Source organism: Caloenas nicobarica, chromosome 2, assembly GCF_036013445.1.
Source record: "Caloenas nicobarica isolate bCalNic1 chromosome 2, bCalNic1.hap1, whole genome shotgun sequence".
Taxonomy (NCBI): Eukaryota; Metazoa; Chordata; class Aves; order Columbiformes; family Columbidae; genus Caloenas; species Caloenas nicobarica.
In genome coordinates this window covers 44486674-44513549 of record NC_088246.1, presented here as the reverse complement: position 1 = coordinate 44513549, position 26876 = coordinate 44486674, and the positions used below count along the sequence as shown (strand labels likewise).

The 26876-nt window shown below is 40.7% G+C and overlaps 1 protein-coding gene across 1 annotated transcript in view; it reads left to right on the top strand.

Annotated features, from left to right (window-relative positions):
• The first annotated feature begins 3738 nt into the window (after positions 1–3738).
• OSBPL10 (oxysterol binding protein like 10) overlaps positions 3739–26876 on the top strand; it is a 120230-nt gene continuing 97092 nt past the window's right edge. Inside the window, exon 1 of the mRNA XM_065629557.1 lies at positions 3739–4103. Coding sequence (XP_065485629.1) covers positions 3799–4103 — 305 coding nt within the window. The 5' untranslated portion in view covers positions 3739–3798. The remainder of the gene's footprint in view (positions 4104–26876) is intronic.

The following is a 26876-nucleotide window of genomic DNA, read 5'->3' as shown; positions in this document are numbered from 1 at the left end:
TTGGAAACAGTGAGAACCTTCATTAGGCAGGTTGCTGATAATAAATAGCTAATTAAGAATACTTGTAACGAAGCATATATCATGCAGGATTGCATCGGACTAAGTCAGTGTGTATCACCCTGAAGTCTGTCTCTACTGGGACGGACCATTAGCTAGTGAAAAAACCAAACAACCAAACAACAAAACGACAGGTTCAGTAATTTTGAAGAACCTTAACAACTTAAATGAGGATAGGGGGTCACTGATACCAGGATTGCTATGAAAGGTTGTCCTGCTCTGTTAGATTGCAACAGTATGTACATACTGGGAAGGGAAAACGGATGAGAAGGTTGGATATAACATATTCTTGTGCTTAAATACCATCTAAAAGCTGCATAGAGTGCCAATGTTTGACCCAAAAGAACCTTTGGTTTACCAAAGGAAAGGAATCCTTAATATATGAACAGCTGAACTATAGGTTAAACCAGAGGTCCATCTAGTCCAGTACTTTATTCCTTCTACTAGTAGGTGCTTAGGGAAAGACTCAAGAACAGGGAGGGATTATTTAATCAATAAAATAAACAGTCTTCAAGGAGTCAGAAGTTGAGGGCCTTTCCGAACTTCAAATATGCTTAAAACACATTGGTCAACCTTGTTTAAAGGCTTTTCAAAAACAATTGTTTTTTTCAAACTTTCTAGACTTTTGATATCCAAAACTGTCTCATAACAACGAGTTTTACAAGTACAAATTATGTGAAAAAGTATTTTCTTGTGCTTATTTTAAACCAGCTACCCCATAGTTCTTGTTTCATGAGAAACAGTGAAGAATTGTTCCTTTAACCTGAATACCATTCTGTACAGTGGTTGTCTCTTCCAACTGAAAACCCTGTTCAGTCAGCTCTCTCCTCATAAAAAAAAAAAAAAGAGCTGTGGTTTATACCTTTTCTATTTCTACTCTGTCCTTTTTGAAGGAATATTATAAACGCAGAGTATATAGACCCTGGCTGTACTATAGATTTATATAGCAGCATGCTGATGTTTGTGTTTTCCTAATGAGCTCATCACAGCTGTTTGCTCGATTACCCTTGAGATGGGGTTTTCAGAGGACTCTTGAAAATGACTCCAAGATCTCTTTCCTGAGAGGCTATAGCAAATTTATAGGTCATCATTATGCTTGCATAGTAAAAGCTATTTTCTCACCATATGCTTTACTTTGGTTTTTAGCAACATTAAATTTCAGTTGCCATTTTATCAGTGATTAAGTCACTACTGTGAGGTCTTTCTGATATTTTTTCCACTTGGTTCTAGTTTTAACAGTGGGTGAACGAAGGGATTCTGATTTTAAGAAGATACTGAGTAACGTGGATCCCAATACAGAGTAGTGGCTTCCCTCTATTTGAAAAATAGCCATTTATTCCTGTGTTTTGTTTCCCATCTATTATCTAGTTTATAACCTGTAAGAAGACTTTCTATACTATCCCATCACAGTAATTCTTCTAGCAGCGGTGAGGAATGTTTTGGGATTTTGCAAAATTCTCCTGGGGACACAATACACTTACAGCCTGTTGTCCCTTCCATTTCAGAAACTCCCTGATGAGCACAGCATTGTTACTTGAGTTTTATTGTATAGAAAAGCAGAGAGAGGCTTCTCTATACCTGTGTAAGAAGGCTTCTTTTCCTGACACAATTCTTTTCCAATAAATTCTACGGAAGGCAGGAAAAATGACATTCATACTTCATGATATAGAACATATATAGGTAATGTATTGCAGTGGCTGATGTGATGACACATTTCATTAAAGCGTTTTGTTCCACTGTTCTGGGCTGTCATTGTAAGTGAATACGATGAGAAATGCAGGGGTCTCCTGTGTATCTCCAGCGATCAGGGTTTGACCTTCCTGAAAGAACATGTCTTGTTCATTCCAATGTCTTCTGCAAACTGTGGTCATCAGAAGTAGTGGAGTTGAGCCTCAGAATGAGGATTTTCAGATTGTTGTCATGGAGTTTCTTTCCATAGTAAACAATGATTGCAGAATTTTACATGAACACCTTAAGTAACAGCCCTGACTTGAAAAATTACTCTAAAAAAAATTACTGAGTTCATAATCTTTTGTCTGTACTGCAAGAGATGTGCATTAAATGTTCTACCAATGAAATACGACATTAAAATTCAAGTTTCCAGACTGCAGTGCCTCAGTGTTTAGCTACAACATGAGAAGTTTAACCACCCAAAATTCAGGATCAGGTTGCCCAACATTGCGGCTACCCAACCACAACACATATGGTAGGATTTTCCAGAGAGAAAACTGGGAGAATCTAAGTTAGGAGCCCTCCTCTCTATGCTCATTTGTATGGGTAATGTAGACCTCTAACTGCATGTGGATTTGGATGATTTGAGTACCCTCTGAGGCGCAGAATACAGGAGGCACATGATACACCGTACACTCAAAAATTCTCTAGTACACATACTGTAAAACTTTGCACGGGGTTAAAGCACAGGAGCTAAGCTCAGTTCTCATTTTGTTATAGGCTCTCTGAGCTCCTCTATGTTTCAGGTCTCCAATTATGAAATGACAAGAATAACTACATCTTTGGGATGCTGTGAAGGTACATATTGTAACAAAACTGAGGCACTTAGCTAATGCAGCAAGGATGGACACAGAAATGATCTGAAGGTGAGTAACCACATAGCTTTGTACTGAGCTGACTGTACAAGGACCTGCTTAGCTTTTCACGGTGATCTCGAGGTTACAGGTTTCAGGAGACATTACTTAACCAACAATAATATTTTTTGTGAAGTCTGGTTGAATTATATGGCTGATGTGGCACGTTGATATGCATTGCGGGCAGCAGTATATGGTGTGTGTTGGGCAAGACTGTTGTGCTGAGCACACCACCTACATCTTGATTTCTCTCGGTGTGCAGGCACTGCTCTGCGCTGCTGGTGTACCATACCACGGAGAGTCGTCTCCTTGGTGTCACGCCCTGTGGTAACGGGCAGCGACGTGCATCGGCCTGTACCAAGAGGTCTCCTCTCTGGTGCTATGCTTTGTGCTCTGCTGAGCACGGCTTCTGTCAGCGTCACTCACATGCTTTATAGCCTGGGCATCCTCCTCCCCGGTGGCGTCTCCGTCTGTGCACCCCGCACACAGCCACTGCTTTCCTTGCCCCTCGCATGTGTGGGTGTCATGTGGCGTGCGTGGGAGCCCTGCCAGGGCTGTTTGCCCGGCGCTGCGAGCCGGGCTGTCCTCTCCCTGTCACACGCACGGAGGCCTGGCAGTTTGCAGGCGGGTCACCCTGTCCCAGTGTCACCAGCCTGTGCGTGTATGGCTCTGCACGTCCGGCCCGCACCCCGCGTGCTGGGCGCTCTTTGGGGTCACCTCACGGCACGCGTGCCCGTGGCGGGGTGCGCGGGCACTCCCCCGTGCCGTGTCGCTGCACCACGCAGCCCGCGTGTGCGCGTGTGTTGTGCCTTTCCCCCTGCGCTCTGTCCCCCTGTCTGCGTGCGTGGCACCCGCCCTGCGGGACTCGCGTGGGGCGGCCGGTTCCCGCCGCCAGGCCAGCGCCCAGCGCCGGGCTCGGGCGGGGCGGCCCGGGGGGCAGCGGGCGGGCAGCGGCCGAGCCGCGGGGCACCAACCCCCGCCCAACTCCCCTCCGCCGCTCGCGGGGAGGCGGCGCGGCCGTTCCCTCTCCCCGCGCGGCCCGGCCCCTTCTCCCTCGGGCGCCGCCCCTCTCCGCGCCGCCTGTGAGTCAGGGCTTTGCCGGGCACGGGCGGCAGCGGCGGCCGGGGAGGGCTCGCAGCCTCCGCTGCGGGGCTCCATGGAGAAGGCGGCACCGGCGAGCGAGGGCGGCGGCAGCAACAGCAGCAGCCGCAGCAGCAGCCGCCCCACGTCGGCGGGCTCGTCTCCTTCGTCGTCCTCCGCCAGCCGCGGGCTGCCGGGCCGGGCGGCGGCCGCGGGGAGGCTGGATGGAGGCGGCGGGGCCGGCGGCGGCAGCAGCCCCAGCTCGGCGGCGGCCAGCCCGGGGGGCGCGCAGGCGCCCGGTGGCGGCGGCAGGCGGCGGGAGCCGGTGCTGGAAGGGACGCTCAGCAAATACACCAACCTCTTGCAGGGCTGGCAGAGCAGGTAAACCGCCGGGCCGGCCCCCAGCGGCGCTGCGGGGCCGCGTCTTTCCCTTTCGGGGTCCGCTCCTCACCCCCAGCCGCCCCCAAGATGGTGTCCGGGCAGCTGGCGCCGCCGCCCCGGCCCGACCCCTCCCCGGCCGCCGCGGGCAGGTAGGCCGGGCTGTGCCGCCAGCCCTGCCCGGGGGCAGGCTCCCTTCCCCTCCGCGCCCATTTTCCTTCATTTTGTTTTACTTGTTTGTTTTCCCAGCCGAAGGAGGAGTTGAGCGTAATGAAGGGGCGGGGGGGCCGGGCAGCGCGGCCGGAGCGGTGGCCCCAGCGCTGCCGCCGCAGGTGCGGGCGGGCACAGGGGAGGACTGACCCTGGACACGCTGTTCTCCCGGCCCCGTTCCCGTTTTTAAGCACCTTTTCTCTCACGTTACTTTCGTCGTGTGAAGTTATCTCGGATTCCTAAAGAATCAGACCCTTCCGAAATAAATGGGACAAGTGCCACGCTTGTGATTATTACTCGTATTTTTTTGCAAGGGGCGGGTCAGCGGAAACAGTTACCTGTGTGTTCAATAACATCTCTTCTTGCCACGTCATTCCTGTTTGACGAGTCCTAATTGATGTTGATACGGTGACAGGCCCTGGTCCTGCAGTTTGTTGGGTGTGGACAGGCTGATGTGCATCCGTGGAAGTCCAGGAGAAGGTCTGGTTTTGAATCTGATGTCTCAGTGCAGAATTTTTTACAGACTTGAAGCCAGACTGTGGAATTAATAACGCTGTGTTGGGATCTGTTGAAATCAGGACATTTCTTATTGGTGTATTACTTCTCATCATTAAACTTTGTGCTCTTAGTGGATGGGTGAGGATGTGTATCTAAAACTTGACTTTTTAATATAAGGCACCAGTGATGGTTTTGAAGAGAAGCAAGTGCTATAGAGAGAACATTTATAGGACTAGTTGCAAGCCTCCGCACAGACCTTTAGAAAACAAAACCCCACCAAACCTACCAAAACTGCTGCTGCTTATATTAAGTGATCCCAAGCAGTAAAAACATGGGAATGGCTGGGCCCTCGATGTTCTGACAGTCTTTTTAAAGCATTTATAAGTGACAGAGTTAAATTGCACAAATGCCAATGATGCTGACTTGTGTGGGGCTAAATCCGTGGTAGGAGTACTGTAGCAGGACCTCCTGAAAAGTGGTAGGAGCTGGTCTAACTCCATACACAGCAGGGAATGCCAGCTATGAGTGATAATGAGTATGTCTGGTACGATTTGGATAGACGCTCATCTCCCTAAAACTGGACTGGTTCAGTGTAGACATAGAGAAGGCCCTTTACTGTCACTTGGTTACTGCGATTCTGTGCTAGATTTACATTAGACTTGTATCTGTTTATTGATTTTTGCAGTCCTCCTGTAGTTTTGTTTAAAAACCAAATAAACACATTTGGATACTTAAAATGTAAGACTAAAATGCACGACTGAAAATTAAAAGCCCACCCTCCCCCTTCTCTCCTTGACAGCTCCATCTCTCTTTGTAGAAACGGTAACTTTTTATACTGTGAGTGATTTTAAGGCTTGCTTTCATGTAATCTGATAAAATTACAAAATAGAGGTCATTACTTATAAATCTTTGGGTCTAGAATTGCCTGTTTGTTGTCTTTGGGAAGAGCTTAAATCTTCGACAAGGCTCACAGCTGGTAATAGCATGTCCAAGAAACTTTTATCTGAAAACATCATGGAAGAAAGATAAATGTCACTTAAACAGTTCTATTACAGCGCTTGGAAATTAATGTCTGTTTATTTTTAGCAGTCTTTTTTGATGTTGCTTTATCATACTTTGTCATTTGCCAGTTTTATTTTCTGTGAGTCTGGCTTTTTGAGCAAGTAGCTTATGGTGACACAGAGCTCTAAATAACTTTAGTTTGTTCAGTTATTTGTTCTGACAGTTTATGTATTAGTTTTTTGGGATGAGGAATCTGATACAAGTTCTAAACAGAACAGTTGAAACTTGAGGCTTATATAAGTTGTTCCTATCAGAACGTCCAATAAATGAGTAGTGATCCATGGGTTCGAGCATCGTTGTCCATTTGGTCCGTATATTTGTCATGGAGTAAGTTTTCTGTGAGTTGAAGCTCCATCTGTAAGATTTGCTAAGTGACTTCATAGCTGGCACCTGCAGATCAATCAAGAGTTCGTGTTACTGAATGATCATACAAATTAGTTTTGAATTTACTTCATCCGAAAAAACACAAGATTGTTTAACTGCTTGATCAATACAGCCAGATGGCGTGAATATAAGTAAAATGGAAAAATAAAATAAAAACTGACAGAGTTCAGCAATCATGGATTTGGAATGTTGTTCTTTAAAGCTCCTTATCCATTAGCCTAAATAATTTAAATGTGTTTTGTGTTATCTTATGCCACGTGATATTGAAGTTGAAGGGCTTTCCTAGGTTATCCAACACTTACTGTGCAGAACAGATTCTACAAGTCTAAGGAAATTGTCATTTGAGTTACAATAAATCACTTTTTTATCAGTTGTCCTTTAACAGGTGTGTGCAAAGTAGTCTTATATTGGATGAGGCAACTGAGTATGAATACTGCAGCTAACACTGCATTTACAAGTGTTAACTGAAGCAATTGAAGGTCTCAAATTCAGTCAAGCTGGAGAGCTGCGTTATTTCTTAATTGAAGAACTTCTGAGGGTTTGTTGTCTATTACTAAAGAAATCTATTCTGTTCTAGCAGGTTCAGGAACAATCTGATTTGGAAATAAGTGAGGTTCTTCTTCATCTTTATAACAAGCAGAAGGAAACACTGCTTTTTTTATTTTTTTGTTTTGAGGTAGTTTGTTGCATGATAAAGGTGTCAAGGGGCCTGGGTGTCTAGAGCATCTCCGCTAAAGTCTGTAACTTTCTGTGGATTTACACAGATATGAATACAGAGAATGGAAGTTAATCTGAAACACAGATGCTTTGACATGAAAACACTTGTGTCTGGTCTGAGACATTGGGGCATCTGACTGTCTTTGCTGTGAAATTACAAATAATTATGTTATCAGAATTGAAGTACTGTTACAAAGCATTTCTATTGGGATTTACTTGTTTTACGTGTGTAGGAGAGTAGTAGCTTGTATTTTAACTGGGAGTTTTGTGGGCTTGATGGACAAATATGTCTCTAGAATCATCTCATGCCATGCAGAACATGTTTTGCATGAGTTAATTTGATATTAATGAAATACTTAACTGCTTGTGGCATTACTATCCTGGTTTTTAATAGATTGGTGAAATGTCATAAAAGGTCTTAAAAACATTTGCCCAAGGCAGTGTGAAATTCATGAGTGGTCTGCCTCCCTCTCCACGCTTTTTCCTTGAAAATGTTTTTAGTGCTTTTACTTTTAGGGCTTTGTCCTGCAAGCGTCTATAAGCCCCTGGATCATCTGCATTCGGGCTGGGGCTTAAATTTGGATTTGTAACAACAACAAATGGAACCCCAGCAGATGGTGGTTGTTGCTTTTCTGAGCTGAACTGCTCTATGTAAATTATTCTATAGCCCAGGTGTTTTCTAAAGCATTACTTTGGCCTATTCCTGTTTCTTCTCTCAGGTGAGAAATATTGTGTTACCAGTCTGCATGGACCACGCTTGATATACTTGTGCTTGGGCACCACCAGACTTCTTTTGGGGTTAGGTGCATTCCTTGGATGTCAACAAAAATGTGTACGTTGGGGCAGTTTGGGGATTTTTTTGCGCTCAGCCTCTTTCCTGGGCTTCACTATGCAGTGGTGTGGCCTCTTTGCTTGTGTAGTTGCAGGCAACAGTTGCAGTCTGACTGCTGCCACCACAGCAAGACCCTTCCTCATTTCCAGTGTCCCAAACAGCAGCTACGATACCGCCAGAAGAACCAGCAACTCCCTTTGCGACTTGAGGGGCTGACGTCTTTGGCTCCCGGAGGTGATGCTGCTCTGACTGTACCTCTTACGGGAGCGATGGCGACAAAATATTTCAACGCTGTTTTGTGCTGTAGCACCTACTAAAATCTGCGAGTAATTTTTTTTTTAGTTATAATTTAAAAAATTAGATGTATTCTGGAGAAATGGATCATGACCTCGTAGAAGAGGAATTGATGAAGATGCTTCAAATTCAGTAATAATCCCCCTCTCCCTCCTTCTGAATTAGCTAGCTCATCTTTTGCAGAATTTTGGGATTGACACATTTTGTGGAGCTTTGGGGTAGTTAACGCCTCCAGTAGTTGCTAATTCTTCAATGGTACCAGTCAAGTTGTTCTAGCAATGAATTGCAGCCTTTTTCCAGTGGAAAAAAATGAGTAAATGGTTCCTGAACAAACTATATGACTATAGTTGTCTAGGTATACTGATACAACTTGGGAGGGAAGACTATCCTAGAGAAATAAACTGTGTGGGTTTTTTTCGTTTGTTTTTAAATATGGAATAAATCATTCTAACAGTAGACAGTATCTGAGAAGGAGAAAATGGCCGTGTGCTTATTTAATATTTGTGAAGTTTGCTGCAGTGGGAGTTTTTTGTGTTCTTACTAGAATCAGATTAACACCAACCCCTCCCCTGTGTATCTTTTCATTTTAGTGTGTTTCTGGCATATTTATACAGGGCTTTGTGTAGTGTTATAATACCTTATAGAGTTTATTTGCAGAGTTTGGGAAGGGGGAGACTGTTTTAAGGAGATGGAGATGCAACCTTTTCTCTTTCTTCTGTCATTGGAAATCTGCTCCTTAAATTTTGGAACCTTGACTATAATTTGTTAGGAATTGTGGAAACACTTTATATTTTCAAGGCTTTTTGAAAGCATAGTAAGAGGCAATATGGAAAGGAAGATAACTACTTAAAACCAACATGTTTTAGTTCTGCTGATCAAATGAACAGGATATTTTCTGTGCTGAACACTCAGGAGTCACAAATGTTATTGAAATAAGATGTATGTCATTAGTTTCAAATGAACTTGGAATTTAAAAGGTCAAAAAATCAGTTATTAGTAAGTTATGTTTTGGATTGATCACAGGATGGTTGGGGTTGGAAGGGACCTCTGGAGATCATCTAGTCCAACCCACCTGCTAAAGCAGGTTCAGCCAGAGCAGATGCACAGAAGTGTGTCCAGGTGGGTTTTGAATGTCTCCAGGGAAGGAGAGGCACTGATTATTTTTTATTTATTTTTTTTTCCCTTAATCCTGAAATCTATGTAGCAAAACTAATCACTTTTGAATTTAAGCTTTCTTTGTCTTTTTTTTTCCCCCCCCCTTTTCCCCTCCTGTCCTTCCCTCACTTTTTGCTCTTGAAGGTTTTCCACTGTGTCATTTAAAAAAAAAAAAAACAACACAATAACAAAAAAGTAAAAAAAAAAAGTAGTCTCTTTGAATATATATCCCTAATTCATTTGTAGGAAAATTAGAACTTTTGGTTAAGATACACTTTGTCTTTGTTTAGTGAGTGGTTGGTTAAACCTAACTTGTTTAATCACAGACTGGTTTAGTTTGAATATCTTTTGCTGTTGCCTCTAAATCAGCTCTGTTGGGAGAACGGAGAGGGCTGTTCAAACAGTGCAGAGAGAATTTTAATAAGGCAAGAGGGAGGCTGTGAAATCCATCATTCTCTACCCTTCCATGTTGCTTGCAAGAAACAGTTGGAAGAAGACAACTTTGAACCTCAGGCTGAAATTGAAAAGGGTGGTCTGGTGGTTAAGGAATTGGTTTGCCCTGTGGAGATGTGGATCCTGGTTGGAGAACTGCCCTGGGCATTTCTCTTGTTCCCAGGCAAGTGATCCAAGTTCTTTGTTCCTCAGCTGCTTGTGTCACATGGTGTCAGGGCTCCTCATGCCTATGCAGAGGATAAATTCATATAATGCCTAATAATCTACTGCAGGGCTGTCAAACTCATTTTCACCCAGGGCCACTGTATTTATACACTCCTAAAATTACATTCGGCCGTTCGAAGGCAACCGTGAGTGTGATGTGGCCCCTGGTGGAAACGAGTTTGACACCTCTGCTCTAATGCATAAGATGCTTGATGATAATGTAGGAAAAATCTGTTTAAAACAAACGATTTTCACTAAGCAGTATATTTGGGATTTGCAAATGCACTTCAGAGCTGAGCAGCAGCCTTGTACCAGAGGGAGTGAAGCGACAGGCAAAATAGAGCGTGGTCTTCCTCTCACACAGATGTCACACTTCGCTTTCAGACGGCAAAGAGAAGCGGCAATTGGCACTAACACCGAAACACTTACTTAGCCTTATCTGGGTTTTGTTATTACTAGCTTATTTTACTGTTAGCTTTTTGAATGGTGATTTCTGTGCTTAGCAACACAACGAGAAATGTGGTTAGAGGGAGCACACATGCGCTTTCTGGCTCATTTAAAAGAACCCAACCGTTTATGAATATGGATTTTGTTCACGTAGGAGAAGTGACAGTAAGTTATTAAACTAAGTAATGCGCCTAGGCTCTTTTTATGAGTACATAAGAAAAGTACTCAAAAGATTTCCCCAGTCATTTTAAATTTAAAAACCATGGTTTAATAAGAAGAATGTATTTGGGCTTTAGCTTCTCCTAATATTCTTACTTTGTTATTTATGATGTATTTAAAAGGTTGAACCTTCTAAGGGAAAAGGATGCTAAAAATTGCCATAACTATTGGTTATTATATTTGTTAAATATGTATTATAATGACCGATAAACCAAAAAGTATTGAATTTGGTTCAACTGAAAATGTTGAGTTTGTTTCTTTGGTCCTAATACACTTCCACAACTTTATTTTCAAGTGTCGTGGCACTGTGCTTTGAAACTTGTAGGCTTTTGTGGATATCTTACTGAGATGTGTGATTACTTTTTGCAACCCGATCCAGGGAGGCAAAGTTTGCTTATTATTTAACTGTTGCATATACAAATGTTTCAGTAAATGCTGTGTAAATGCTACTGCATTTCTATTTCCAAGACAGCATTTAATTAGTAGGTAATTTGAAGTCGAAGAATGTAGGCCCTTAACTACCCAGTTCTGTAGCACCCGTCATAGAATTTATCGTAGTTTCTGTTCCACCTGGGCTTGTGTTTCTCTTTGGTTGTCTATCTGAGAATTTTTCTTCCAGTGACAGGATTCTTCACCATAGCTATGGGAACAATTATCCCAGCTTTAATCACTACTTAAAAAATTACCTATTGTTCTTAGTAGATGTCAGCCTTTGACTTTTCACTGTGTCTCCTTGTTCTGGTTGTGTATGAGACTGAAGATACCTCTTATCAATTTTGATTTCTATGTGCCATATTTTTGGGAAGGCTAGGTTATCTTTTGTCTGTATTTGGAATATCTAGACCAATGGATTTGTCTTGCTGCAAGTCAAATCTCCCAGTAATTTTTACAATTTATTATAATTGTGATTGTTATTTGGTATTTCTATGTTTTTCTTCACATGTGGGTACCAGAACCGTGTACAGTTTCGGTTGTGGTTGCACTGGGGATCAAATACAGGAGTAATGCATCCCATTTCTTCCAACTTGACATTCTCTGCTTGAAAAATTCAAAAACCTCTTTAGGTGTCCATCATTATTTTTTTGAAAACGAGGTGGTTAATTTTGCCTTGTAGGTTTAACTATTAGTCCAATTACACACAGCACTGAGACTTTGTGTTACCTGGTGCTGCCGGAGTTCTCCAGACGGGTATCCTCACGCTCACCCTCTTGTTATTATATTTCCTACTTGCTTTGCTTAAGCTCTTAGTGTCACAAAACCGTGGTGCTTGTTATGCTGCTTTCTCTGACACCTGGTAACATATGGCATTGTACTACCAAAATGAGTGCTTGAAGTGTGAAAATGAAGAGTAGCACTTAAGTATTCTTTTTTTTTTTTTTGGATGGGAAAGGTGATCAAAAGGAGTGGGGTGGGAGCTGTCTCCCTGCAATATGCTCTCTCCACGGTTAGGATGTTTTTGCATATCCCCAGTGGCACTTGGGCTTTCTCATGGTGTGTGTGTGTCCTGTTTTCGAGGGGGTAAAAATAGTAGTGAATCATTGGTTTACAGAAGACAGTAATTTTAAAATATAGTTGAGGAAACTGATTATTAGTTGGAAGAATTACTTGGACAAAAGAATCAGTAGATTTTCCTTACCCTGAATTTTTAAGAGTCAGTGCTTTTCGAGGTAAATCCTCTATCTTGTAATTAAGACTTTTTTGTTACTAGATGTATGACTTTATTTTGACAGTATTAGAATACGTGTTGTTTGCTGATGATAGCTTATTTTCCTGTCATCAGCAATCTTTATGGAATTTTTTCCCCCCATCTAGGTCATTGCTAAACACTCCAAAGCCAAGAACTGATTGCCAAGGAACCCTATTAGAAACACATTCACTCAGAGATCCTAATTTATTTATATTTTGAGGCTGGCTCCATCTTTTAGCTGTTTTTCAATGCATTTAATGTGTCTCGTTCATTCTTTTATTGTACTTCAGACTCAGTGCTGCCTGCACTAGGACATTGCTTCAATGCTGTTAATATTGTGAAGCAAACTTGTGATATCAGAACCCTAGCAGCTTTTCTGGAGGAAATCTGTTTTTAGTAAATGCATACTGATTGGTGTTAATTATCTTGCTTTAAATATCTTTTGTTTGTGTAAAAATGTACTGTATCAGCTGTTACATTATTTTATTTAGCATTGAATAGGCTGAGAGGCATATGCAGTTAACTAGGCTGTTGCATTTATGTTTTTAAAAATGTTTGCTTAGTGTAGTTTCCTGCGGTTTGGAATTTTTCCTGTTGTTTTTGGTGGCAAGGAGCTGAATGCACGAAGTATTGATGAACCTTAGCATTTTGAATAATTCAGCATATGCTTGGTGAAACCCAATGATTTTGTTGGTAGTATCCTTCTGATAAAATTACAGTTCAAAATTTAGGATATGGAGAAAACATCCCAGTAAAAGGAGAATAGTTGAAGCTAGTGCAGGCAACACCAGGCATTCTGCAGTTATTTTCCTTAAATTTATAAAATTAAAGAAAAAAAAAAACAGGGGAAGAGGGGAAATGGCCAGTTTCTTGTCTGTTGCCATTATTTTGGAGCTGGCAGAGAAATGAGGAAGAGTTGTATCAGGTTTCTCTATACTGCCTTTATCTTGATAATAGAAGGAGGATAATGAACTTGAAAAGATACTGAAGTGTAGGCAAGATGGAGAAGCAAAACATGTGTTATTCATTGCTGCAAGCATTTGGGCATTTTGCACTGGCACAAAAACCTCTCCTGAGATGGTTTTTATTTTTTTTTCTTATCACAGTAAGCTTTTTATAGAAGCTCCTGCTCTTAAAAATGGAATAAAGAGATTTCTCTTCCCCCCCCCCCACCTTGGTTTAAGATTTGCCTTCCACACCATAAGGTGCAGTTTGGGTTTTGTGGTCTCCTTTGTTTTATCTTAACTAATTAATATATTGTCTTTGATTTTGTGATTGTTGGGTTCATGTATCAAAGTTTTATCTTATTTTTTTACAATGCAAGTGCAAGGAAAGGGTAGTTTGGCAATAGAACAAGGGATGAAAGAAGAGATATAGAGTGGTGGGAGAGGTTTAGAAAAGGAGTTAAAGCCTTTGGAAGAGGACTGATGGAGGGAAGTAGAAACTAAACTGAAGACAACACAAGGATAGGCCTTTACCACTTAAAAAAAAATCTGGAAATCATCTAACATGAATTCAGAATGAAGTCTTGGAAATGCAAGTGAGATAATTTGCTCTTTTTCATTAATTTTAATACTGCCATTAAGAATGGTACATAAGAAGTAGAGAAGAAATGATTGTATTCTAAATGGGAGAATGCATAGCATAGTAAGGATTTTTCTGGTTTTGCTTTCTTTCCTCCACCACCTTCTGTAGCAGAGCTCATTCCAGACCAGTAGATGACTGATGTGAATAGCAGCCAGAGGAAGCTACTGACAGTGTCCACCTGGATATATATTAATGTGCCAGACTTACCTTTGCCCTTTTAAACACAATATTGTTTGTGTGGGAATTCAAGCATATGTGTTGCTGAAACTGTTTTCCTGTTAAAAATCGTAAGTATTGTTTCTTCATTTTTGATTAAAACAATGAGGATCTGTATTTTTGCAGAACAATGTTTTTAGAAATATGTATGTATAAAGCAGCAACCTAATGCGTAAAGGTCTTTGGAAGTAATTGTTGTTTGCAAATTTAAATATGCTTTCTTCAGAAGGATCATGGCTAATACACTGCATATCTCACAACATATTGATGAAACCACCCTCTCATGGACTCTGTGGACTCTACATATGTTTCTAAGAAACTGTGTTGACAAGATACTCTGTTGTGAAGATGGTGGCATATCAACTGTCAGCATAAAGACCAAACATAGAAACTTAAACTTCTCATTTCAGTCAATGAATTGATAGTCCTAAGAGTAAAAGCGACTCAAACTGTATTGGACTGCAAAGTATTGGCACAGAAAGCTGAAAAGTTTCAGCTATCCTAAGGTGAGGCAGCATGGAAGAAAGGTCTGGTTTCTGCAAAGCTTTCTTTGAACTAGCTGGGGTGGAGAAGATATGGAAATGAGCCAGCGTACTGATCTCGTAAGCAATATCATTACTTCATCTATCTTATTTTCTTCCATGTGATGCATAAAGAACATACTGTTGGACTTGGGTACGTTCATTCTTTACAACGAGGAACTTTTAGATTATGGATTAAAAAAAACAACCCAAACCTCAGAAAATCCCAACAACAACCAAAAAAACCCCAAACAAAACAACCACTCCACCAAAAAAACCCACAAAACCAAACACATTCAAAAACTGGTTAGAACAAGCAGAAAGGAAGACATAAACCCGAGAATTTCAAAAATTCCCAAAGCAAGACCTTAACTTGCCCTTTGCATTTTTTTTTTCTTCGGTTTAAATATGTATTAAAAATGTATGCAGCTCACAAAAAATGGTCTTAGTGGAACATAGCTGAGTTCTCAGCCCCTTGTGTCTGAGAGTGGAATGAATATTACTTTGTCCTGGTTTAACCCCAGCTGGCAGCTGAGCACCACGCAGCTTCTCACTCGCTCCCTGCTGGTGGGATGGGACAGAGAACCAAGGGGGAAAAGTGAGAAAACTCGTGGGTTGAGAAAAAGGCAGTTCAATAAGTAAAGCAAAAGTCATGAGTGCAAGCAAAGCAAAACAAGGGATTAATTCACTGCTTCTCATCTGCAGGAAGATGTTCAGCCATCCCGAGGAAAGCCGGGCTCCATCACGTGTAATGGTTACTTGCCAAGATGAACACCATAATGCCAAACATCCCCCCTGCTTCCTCCTTCTTCATTCAGCTCTATATACTGAGCATGATGTCATATGGCATTGAATACCCATTTGATCAGCTGAGGTCAGCTGTCCCAGCTGTGTCCCTTCCCAACCTTTTGTGCACTCCCCACCTTCTCGCTGGCAGGCCAGTATGAGAAGCTGAAAAGTCCTTGACTGCTTAGCAACGACTAAAACATCAGCGTGTTATCAACATTCTTCTCATACAAAATCCAAACCACAGCACTATACCAGCTACTAGGAAGAAAACTAACTTGATCCCAGCTGAAACCAGGACATACTTGTTGAACAGGTTCTGTTAGTGAAATAATGTTTTACATGAAACTTGCAGTTGGGAGAAATGCCAACAGTCACATGGTTCAATTTCGAGAACCTAGAAGATAAATTATCTGCATCTTGAAAGTGAAAAAAACCAGCTGCTACAAATACTGTGGTAAAAACACAGAAAAAATTGAAAACCAGATGTTTTATTCCATCAACTTGCACAAAAATTACTGTCCACACGGATACTTTCTCGCAGAAAAATGCTTTCTGAATGTATCAGGTAGTCCATATATTCACTTAGAATATATTATAATAATATTTGTCTAGAACAGCTATAGAGAATGTACCCTCAGTGAATTATATAAGAAGTACAGTGTGGAGTGAGGGAGGAATGAAGAATTGGTTTGAGGACTGCTGTCTCCTGGCATCATTTGTATGTCTTTCTCTACCTGGAAATTACTGCTTTTGCAGGTGGTAATCAGCTCTTGTTATGTATTTCTTCCACATAAATTATGAGTAAGGTGCATACGTCCACAAGCCAAAAGTAGCTAGATGAACATGAGAGAGTTATTAGAAAAAAATCAAGAAGCCAGATTCTTGGATACAGAAGCTTTATATTGGCCTTATAACTCTGGTGACCTGGATTGATGCAGAGAAATTCACTTCAGATGAAAACGTGTTTCAAACTGTTTTACTTGTCTGTTTTGTTAGAAATGTTATTAATACTTCGAAAACACGATTAAAGAAAAAAAAAAGCTGTCAATGAGCTTGAATCCTTGCCAGTATTGCAATGCATGACTCAGTAAAAATAAAATACTTACTGGAACTAAGTTGTAGCATAACAGTTCTCTTTTTTAAAACTTTTGGCACCATCTTTTATGGTGATAGTGTTTTCTCTTTTTTTTTCTTTTTAAAGTTGAATTTTTCCACTGAGAATACCATATGTACTTTACAAAATTGGAGCACGCCTCAGATGTGATGCTTACGCTGCTGAGGTTAGAGGAAGAGGTGCTTGATCTCTGACTGAGCACGTCTTTCATTAAATCATTGCCAGGTGTAACATATGTGTTTTTCTTTATTATATCTTGGAGTCTCTTACTCCTTGATGTTTTTAGCTGTAGACTAGAAAATAACACTGAAGAGTTGCTGGCTCCTGTCAGTTATTCTTCTTGAGGACAGGGCGTTGCAAAATAAGGATGAGCTATGAAGGTCTGGCAAAGAAGGTGGTGAACTGTGATACAACCTGTATAAAACTTTGCTGACTTAAGGCAGCTAATTGAAAATTTATGCTGTAATATCCACTGAGGGGATGTGGTTATGCTTTGAACCTAATTGGATTGCATTATTGTAATGCAGTACAGTCAGTATCTTTCTCTTGATACATTCTTGTTCTTAAAACGTTGGTGTCAACAAAATAGCTTCTGCATATTGAAAAGATGTCAACTTGAAATCTAGTTGATCTAAAAATAAACTAAGAGTAGTTTGGGATATACTTGAAACTTTCTCTGCCATTTTTAAGTATATGATGATAATATAAACAACTTACACTTGCCAGTCCTTAATATAATGGGTACTAAGAAAAAAAATTCTTATGTAGTAATCAGTTGCTTCCTATTGTAGAAGATCTCTCTATAAAAATTCCATGGATTTATTTTAAATTGACTGTGCAGTCATGCTGTACTTCCAGATCCACCCCTCTGTTGCCAGTGCCTCTATTCTCTTTGGTTTGTTCTGGCTTGTTTTGGACATCCTAAGGCATTTCTGTAATTCTGTATTCTGTTTGTAAATTACAAACTACAGCTATAATTAATGCAAGTTCTGTCCAGTTAAGTCGATGTATACTTTTTATTTGATGCTTACCAGGCTTTCTACAGTATGTTTGCAATTGTTCCACACCCAGTAAGGAATGCAGTTTATTGTGCCAAGTAACTTCATCATCAGGGAGATAGTGAAATGCAGGGGATCTGGAGGTTGCTGATAAAATATGTGGTTCATATTTTTATTTTCCTTTTCTTGTTTTTTCTCTCTCTTTCTCTCTGGGAAGGTATTCTAATCTAAACGTGCTTTTGAGGCTTATTTCAGAATATCCTATCCTCCCAAGTCACAAATTGCACTGGCTAGGGGAAGGCTGGTAATTTTTTCCAGAAGTGAAAGCCGTGGTACCTGACCTGGGGGTGGTTCTTCCTCACTGGGTCTCTTTGCTCCTGGATGAGAAAAACGCAAGCAGAGACTGGAATACCAGAAACTTCTAATTCTGTGGTTTTCTTCTGTGGTTAAATAACTTGCTAAAAGGACTACTAGTTTCCCTCCCAGTTGTTACAGCTTGATAGTAAAAACACTAGTGAAAATGTAATTATAGAATCATAGAACGTCCTGAGTTGGAAGGGGGACCCACAAGGATCATCGAGTGCAACTCCTGTCCCTGCTCACACCATGTGTCTGAGGGCCTTGTCCAGTCTCTTCTTGAACAATGTCAGGCTTGGGGCCGTGACACCTCCCTGGGGAGCCTGTTCCCGTGCTCCACCACCCTCTGGCTGAAGAACCTTTTCCTGATGTCCAATCTAAACCTGCCCTGGCACATCTTCCTGCCATTCTCTCGGGTTCTGTCATTGGTCGCCACAGAGAAGAGATTATTTGCTGGGCAAATAATGACTTCACTGATGCTCTTATCCTTTTTTAATTAAGATATTAATTTAGACTCGATAGTCATAAGAAACAATGAGAACGGCCCATATCTTGAAGCAAAGCTCTCAAATGCGAGTATAAACATGTGAATCAGTTACAGACAGTAAGCAATCGATAACCTGTTGGTTATGACAGCCTTGTTCAGCTGCTCTGTCCTTCCCTGGGGCTCAGAGGTTCAAACTGCAAGTTTCATCCTGCAGCTTTCTGGTAATCCGGTGCTTTTCCAGCCTTTGTGTCCTCGCATACCCAGTGCTGCTTATAGGGCGTAGGTGGGTGGTACCTGTGTTTTGAGACACTCTGAAGTGTTTTGTTGTGGTTTCTGACAGCTGGCATTGACAGCGGCCTGCAGCCCTGCTTTGGTGTGCTCAGGGGTATGTGGCCTGGAGTTCATCTGTGCCTGTGAGCTCAGACTGGTATTATTAATAGTTATTGAGCTGTACTGAATTAATTCACAGCCCCTGGGCCCAGCGGCAAAGGGTAGGTTACAGGTATGGCATAGTTTCCTTCATTCGTTCAGTGTGATGCTTTAAATATTGTTGGCCAAAAGAAATCCTGTAATATATACTGTATTTTTGCTATGCTATGGACTAAAGTGTCCGCGACTGGCAGATTGTTCAAACCCAGGCAGAGCTCAGGGCTCCCTGTAGCACACAGTGCTCCTTTTGGTGTGGGAAAAGTGTTGGAAGCATCTCCCTGTGCATGACCTTTTGTAGAGGAGTCAGGTGGCTGTGAAAACTTCTAAAAGTCTTGGGTGGACGTTCCTTGGGCACAGGCATTCTGGTGGGAGTCTCGAAGTTGGGGGATGAGCCATGGGAAATATCTGGACCTTCTAAGCAGTCTGTAGCAGCTTACAGCTATTAGCCTCACAACTTAGGTTCTTAGCTTTCCTCTCTGCTAGTTTTTAAATGGAAGAATTAAAGCCTTGAAGAAAAGGGCTGAACAGATGCTAGATACAGTCTTGCTCCTTCTTGAGCTGAACAAACAGGTTGGCAGTTGAATATGAAGCTTTTCTGTAGGATAAATGGTATGAAGCCACCTGTCCTCCTTCCCATGTGCTAAGAATCTCTCTCCTTTCCCATTTATTTGATCTTGCTTTTGATACTGTGACAGCAAACGTAGGGGGAGTAGTGCCGTAGGAGGTGGACTGAAGAGAACATTTGAAAGTAAGGAGGTCAGATATGAAAATGTTACATGTGCTAAAAATTAGAGGTGGAGGAGCTGTGACCTCAGGTTCCAGAGAGAAGCCTAATGACATGAAGCCTTTTTGGGTTTTGTTCCCCTTGAGCTTAAAAATTGATTTTTCAGAAGTGACATTTGAACAGATGGAACACAAGGGGCATGGAATAGGTGTCTCAACTGAGGGAGCTGGAAAGCTTAATGGAACTGTCAGTAGTAATAGAGGAAGCAGCTGGTATAGGAAAAAATATAGTGCAGTTTCTCACAGATTGCTTATTTGAAATGGTGTTAGGACATCAGGAACAGATGTCTGAGACACTGAAAATTCTTAGTCTACTCATGTTGAGTTTTAACTTTCTCTAAATAGTTCTCTCAACTGGATTTAATTATTGGAATTCTGAATTGCATGCTTTTCTAAAGGAAAATATCAGAATTATGAAACTGTATTTTAGTTCTGGAAATGTGAAAACTACTGGATCTCTGCTCTGGCAATTTATTTATTATCTCCACTTGTTCTGTGCTTACATTTTTTCCCCCTTCCTAATGGCATTGTCATCTATTTGGTTCTTGGACTAATTGTAATGGGTCTAGTTATAAGGGATCACTTCTGTTTTAAAAGGTATTTTACACTTATGAGTTATGGTTTTTTTTCTTTTCTCCTCCTACCCCTGCCCCCTTTCTGTATGCATTTGCCAATGCTTTGTTCAGAGGTTCTGTTAAGTTGTGGCGTGTTTATACTGCTGAAGGAAAAAATGTGCACCTTATATCTTTCCCTTCAGGGGAAGAAGTTATATGTTTCTTGAAATCTCTACTATTGAATTTCTTCTTGAAATTATTTTTCTGCATCGTTTCCTGCTCTGTCATTGTTTCAGGGACTGCACAGTAGTCAAGCTGGCTGTTGCAGTTCTAACAGCAAGCATGGAGTTTAAGAAAACGCTTACAATTATTGCTGGTGTTTTAGTCTGTTTTTAAGGACCTTTTTCCTCCGTGTGTATTTATGTTGTGGGTTATTGTTTGTTTGTTTTTTTCTTATGGTCCTTTTACCACACTGCACGTCACTGCTCAAAATGAAATGAAAAGCAGAGAGGGTGCCTGGTCAGATGCTGCAGTGCAGGAGCAGTGTGAGTGCTGAGGGATGTGGTGAAGGCAGGTAGTTGGGTACCAAAGGGCTCTGCGGAGCAGGGCTGACCTTCAAATGTCAAATCTCTGTTAGAAAACAGGACTTGCAGTTCGTGCTCCCTAAAGTGAAGGAGTAACGCTTCCTTACAATGTTTTATTTTGAGAAAAAGTATTTAGAAATGACTGTTAAAAAAAAAAAAAAGACATCCCCCTGTAGTTACAGTTGTCAGTTGAGACCAACATTTCTTTTGGGATTCCCCCCCCTCTCTTTTTTTTTTTTCTTGAGCATTTCTGGTTATAATTTGGGTGTCTCAGATACAATTGAGTGAGAGGAGTTATTGGGGAAGGGGGGAATAATGCTATACATTCCAAAGCTCTCATAGTCATATCTTGTCTGTTTGAGGTGCCAGGTAAGAGAAGCTAACAGCTAAGGAGCAGCATCTATTAAGACTGTCTGCAAACAGTTGATAACATTTGGGAATAAACTAAAGGAAAACTACAAAGAAGTGGTTAAATAGAGAAGTACTTAACTCAGCATCGATTTGTATCATAATTAGGGACAAGGAAAAAAGCTAGAAGGAAGAACTTTTTGAACTGCACTTGAAGCAAAGAAATTAAAATAAATTCAAAGTCATCACTGGAGAGAAATTAGTGCAGTGGAGTAATTTTACTTCTGATTTTTAAAGCTGCAGACTTCTAGTAGCTGATGGAAAACATATTACTTATAACTGCTAGTTGAAGAAATGCTTAAGCTGTAACAGCTTGATCTTTCCTTCATCCAAATCTCCCTGTAGCCTTTCATTATTACGGCTGTGGAGATTCACGAGGACGTTCGTAATGTAGCCTAAATGTTCAGGCACTAAAAATAAGATTTGAGGTTCTAGCTGATGCTAGAACCATTAACTTCAAGTTTAACAGAAAGCTCATAACTTGATGTTACTTCCCATCATGGAAAAAAGCTTGCTGTTTTGCTATATTATATTTCATAGAATCATAGAATAGAATCGTAGAATCATTTCAGCTGGAAGAGACCTTCAGGATCATCGAGTCAAACCATAACCTAACCTAACTCTAGCACTAAACCATGTTTGTTTTACCAAAAAGAGAAGAGCACAAACCTGACCTGAGCGAATCTATAAAAATCTGAAATTTAATTAGACTCCGAAAGATGTTTTATTTGTCTCGTTAAGTTAATTCATTGTTCCATGGTTTGATCATCTACAGGCAGGTGGTGATACCAGTGACATCAGCATGTTTAAAATAAATTGGTTTTGCTATCATATTTTCATTATTGGCATTATTTCTTTAATACCCGTGTACAAGTTTATTGCAGAAGTGAATAATTTAAACTTATCTTTCAAGCCATTGATTTGTAGTTGTTCATAGCTCAGAAGTTCATAATTTTAGTCATGGCAGAGGAGCTCTTTTTATAATATTTGTATGGGAAGGTGGATTAGAACAGCTGTTTCCAAATTGCTTTTATAACTAACATAATTTGTTGTCATCCGTATAGTTAATAATGTCAAGCTTTAAAAAAGTTACTAGTGAGTTTGTACCTCTTTGTAGAACAGACTGATTGCATTTGTATTAAGAATTATGTCAAATTTTAAAGTACCTACCTGCCAGCTGATCAACCAATACAACTCTTCTCAGTAATTCAGTAAGATATAACAAAGGATTTGACAGAAACATATGTAATGTAGGAGGGTCCTGAAAAATGCATTTTTTCATAATTTTAAGATGGAAATCGATGTAGTACTGAGTACAGTGGAAACTAATTTGGCAGGACTGCTGGTGCTGAGTGGTGCAAATTGTTCTTACTGTTTGTTTTCTTTGACCATCCGTCTGAGATTCATATTAGTAAAGTAGTTGTTAGTGTGGGAGAGGCTGTGTTTTCAGCCTTGGAGAAAGTTGTTGCATGTAATTGCATAAAAGCTTACTTTCCAGGAGTCTGGAGTAGTTGAAAGTTGGTCTTGGAGTAGTAAGTGAGCTTCTTTATGTGCTGGACAGGCTGTCACGTCAGAACTGCGATGTATGATGACTAATGTGTGTGACCTTGTTGTGGATAAGTGCAATGCACCTCACTCAGGGAAGGACCAATATATTTTATTGAGGTAAAATAATAATTTGACAGAGTTCAATAATTTTATTGGAATTTAACTATGTTGTAACAGTGGTTCAGTAGGTTTGATGGCAAGATTCACCTTATTAATAACTGCATGCAAGAAGCATACAAAGGAAAATCGAGTTAGAATCGAGTTAGAATGATTCACACAGAGACTGGAGATGCAAATGGTAAGGAGGACCTTCCCATTGAATCAGGAGGTTCAGAGTGGACCCCCTTGCTTTTTAAACTCCTTATGGAGCCTAGGTGTGGCTGAGTCCAATCTTAGTCTCAGACTCGAACAACAGTTTATGTCTAATAGAATTATCTATACAATGTTTATAATAATATTGAGTAGCTACACGGATTAGTAGTGTTTCAGTAGTATTAATTCAGCATGTTGTCAGTCACCAAGGATCTGTCGTGGGTAAGGAAGGATCTTTTAGTTTCAGGTAAGGAATCCTGAACCTCCAGAGGTGTCTCGGCTCAAATAGAGAATCACCTGGTGTGCAGTCCGGCTGCAGTTCAGGGAGAGCTCAAGTCAGGCCTGTCCTTATGGTAACATTTTTGAGTGTAGTAGCTGGCTGCTAGTCAGTAGGACAGACAAGATAGATGTCTTTGTTTTAGCTCTGGTATTTTGTTATTTGGTTGTCTACTTTGGTTATCTTGCATTTTTGGGTTTCAAAATCACCTTTTGAAATACTTTTCCATGGCGCCTTCACTCCCTGGTATGTGAGCCAGTACCTTTCCAGCTCACAGGTTCACCACAGGACGTGAGGCTTATTGCTGCTCTAGCAAGTCTGAACCAAAGTGTGGCTAGAAGTCAAGGGTTATCTATCCATCACAGACCTATAGCTGAAAATATTGGCCAGTGGTTTCCACGCAATGCTTGTAGCTGCAGAGGAAATGGATCTCTTCCCGCTGGATGGATGACTCTGCAAAGCTCCTCTTGTACCCAAAGGCTGACCTGGCTGCATTATTCTATAGCTAAGTACAACTCATATTATTGCATAGGCTATACTAGGATGCAGTGCTGAGTACTACTACTGGCCAGTGATGGGAACGGAATGAAGATGACAGAACGAGTGGTAGTTCTGATGTGACACCAAATGAGGCAAGGCTAATTCAGTTGAACTGAGTCTTTAAAGTGCAAATCAGCAATCCTTCCTTGAGAAGGGAGAGTGAGAAATTGCAACTGATTTTCACTTGTGCGTTCTACAGGCAGCTTTTATCATTTTGCCCAATTATGTTGATGTAAAAATTTAACAAGATTTTGGAGGAACAATTGCTATTTATTTTGTGTCATTGCTGTGGACTGTAGTGTAAGTGTGCAAGACTTTGTGTTTCTATCTAAAAGATGATTTAGAGATTAAAGGACTCATATCTGATGTTTAATGATGTTTAACCTTTTAACCTTTTATTTTCCTTCATTTTGATTTACTGATCATAAAGAACTTGTATGTATTGAGAAATACCAGAGCTACTTAATGTATGATCTTCAATAAAGTACTTCTGAGATGGAATTGTTCACATAGAATGCAAACAATTATAAGAGGATGTCTGTGCTGATTTCCCCAGTCTTCATCCATGGAAATGCATCAAATGTAAATCAGGTTAAATATAATTTTTGGAAGGGTTTTAGCTTCCAGAGGGATGTCATGTTCTTTAGAGTCTCATATCAGTAACTTGCACAGAATTAAATCTCTCTTTCTTCAAAATGACGACGTTGGTAAAGCAGATTAGGAGAAGAAAATATAAAAGTTACTGTATAGTTAAGAGGAAGAAATGAACATAGCTTATCTCTTTGTAGGCTTTTGTAATGATTTAGTAGTTGGAAATCATTGTTGTCTGCTGATATAATTAGCATGAATGTATGCTGTGGTTGAGGCAGAGCTGGTAGATGGTGTCCGAAATGACCACCTTTGCTTCATGAAAGCAGAGGATGAGCCACTGTTTCACCTTCCTACTGCTGAATGGGGGAGACCTTCTCCCAACTGTCTGTTCCTGCTGTATTTTTTTTTCCCCTGATTTAGCAAATTGAATTAGTTGCGATGGAGTTTGGTGAACATTAGAGAGGACCCAAGGGATGGGTTGTGACTATGCAGCAGGGCAGGAAAGAGGAGCAGTGGTGAGCCCTAAGTTTGGATGAGGTTTTGCAACCTCATCCGTAGACATGAAGTGAGGCTAACTGCAGTGTGTTTTGTGAAGAAAATCTAAGATACGTAAATATAAACTACACTTGGCAGTGAGTTTCTGAGAGAGGGGGAAGTGATAATTCGTCTCAGTTAATTCTTGACTGAGGCCTGTTTCTGATCACTCATTTGCTGCTCGTGCTTCTTCCTCACTCATTTAACCATTGTAAGAGAGGTTGTGAGTCAGTGCCACCAGCTGCTGTTGTTCATAATGTGGCATAGTGATAGGCTACCATCTGCCGTCAGTCCATCAGTTTTAGTTTCACTGAGCACAGGACTTTGGTAGGGTTGGCTGGTTGGTTGCTGCTCTGTAGGGGTGATGATCTCTGGCAATGGAGGGGAGCAAGCAACAGGAAGACATAACAGCTTCTCCTGCCACAGCGTGCATTAATGGCACTTGTGATTTGGAGCTTGCAGCTATTCAGCAATAAATGTGACTTCTAATATTTTTAAATGGTACGTGTCTGAAGTTTTTCAAGATTTGGAATACTAAAATACGTTCCAAGAAAGCACACACAGAAGATGGAATGCCTTTACAGACTCCTATGTACCTTTGAATATTTACCTGCTTGCTCTATATGAATGAATTTTTGTTTATTTCTATTTATTTATTGTCTTGTAGTAGTGTTTCTGGCACATTACTCTTCCAGGAAAACTGGAACTAATATCTCTAGGCTGATACTGCAGGAAGAGAGCATCCTAGATGTCTCGTACATCAGGTCACCTTTAGGCATAGCAGGAGTGATATAGTTAAATCTGTACACAGGAAGCCTGAGGATGTTGAACATACAGAATGTAGTAGATTTGCATTTTCACTTTTAGGGTTTCTTTTTCCATATATGTATGTTTTTATATTAGCAGGTGGTAAAACAGAAGTCAAGAAGATGGTATAAGAGAGAAAAGAATGAGGAAAAAATAGTACTGTGGTTATTCCTCTGTAATTGAAGAATAAACCCCAAAACTTCAGACCATACACCATCACTTATGATACTTAGTAGTATTGGAAATAGAAAAGACAAAATGAGAATTACAGAAGCATCAGAATTATTTTCTACAGTGTTATCCCTGCTGATATATACAGTAAAGCACCATGTCATTAAAAAAGCCCTCAGAGGGTATGATTTCATGAGGTTTCTTGAACTGAATTAAGAGCATGTTGTCATCAAAAGGGGGGCAACCTCCTTGCATGTTCCTCATTGCATACTCCCTCTTTCTATGCCATGACTCTGATGTCCTGTTGCTCACATGGTAATGGAATTCAGTTCACTAAAATGGCAGAAAATGAACTAGGCCAAAATAAGTATATATTAGGTGTGAATTTCTTTCTTGATAAGTACTCCAGCATCGAAATATTCCAGTTACATCTTTGCTGCTTCCACTCTGTGCTTGCTTAGTCTATTGAAACTACACAGTTATCAGGAGAAAGTGCAATGATCTATGTAGCTTAAGAGAATGATATGAATGTACTGCCAAAGTGTGGTCTGATGTTGTTTTTTCTGTTGGTCACCTGATAAGCCTTGGAAGAAGTAACAAGTGAATTCTTTTTGTCAGGGATATGTTCAAGGTGTTGATGAGCTAGTTTTGGTGAGAAGTCAGAAAAAAAACCCCAATCTTCCTTAACGTAATAATTATATATAGTACATATAGTTGAGTGAAGGAGAGTGTTTTGCTCTGGATGATGGTTGGAAGTCTAGCTAGTAGAGTGCTTTATTCTTGACTGTAATGTAAAAAAATTCTTCAGATTTCTGTTTATTTAATTTTAGGTACATTTACTGAAAACCTTTTGGTACGTCCTGTTATCAAACTGTTCTGCTTGTCTACATCTTCATCCCGGCCCTTCATTTCCTCTGTAAATTGTCTGTCAATTGTTGGCAGCAGAGTGGTGATAATAAAACTGATGTTCTGCCTGATGACATCTGTGACTGCTCTAATTAATTTTC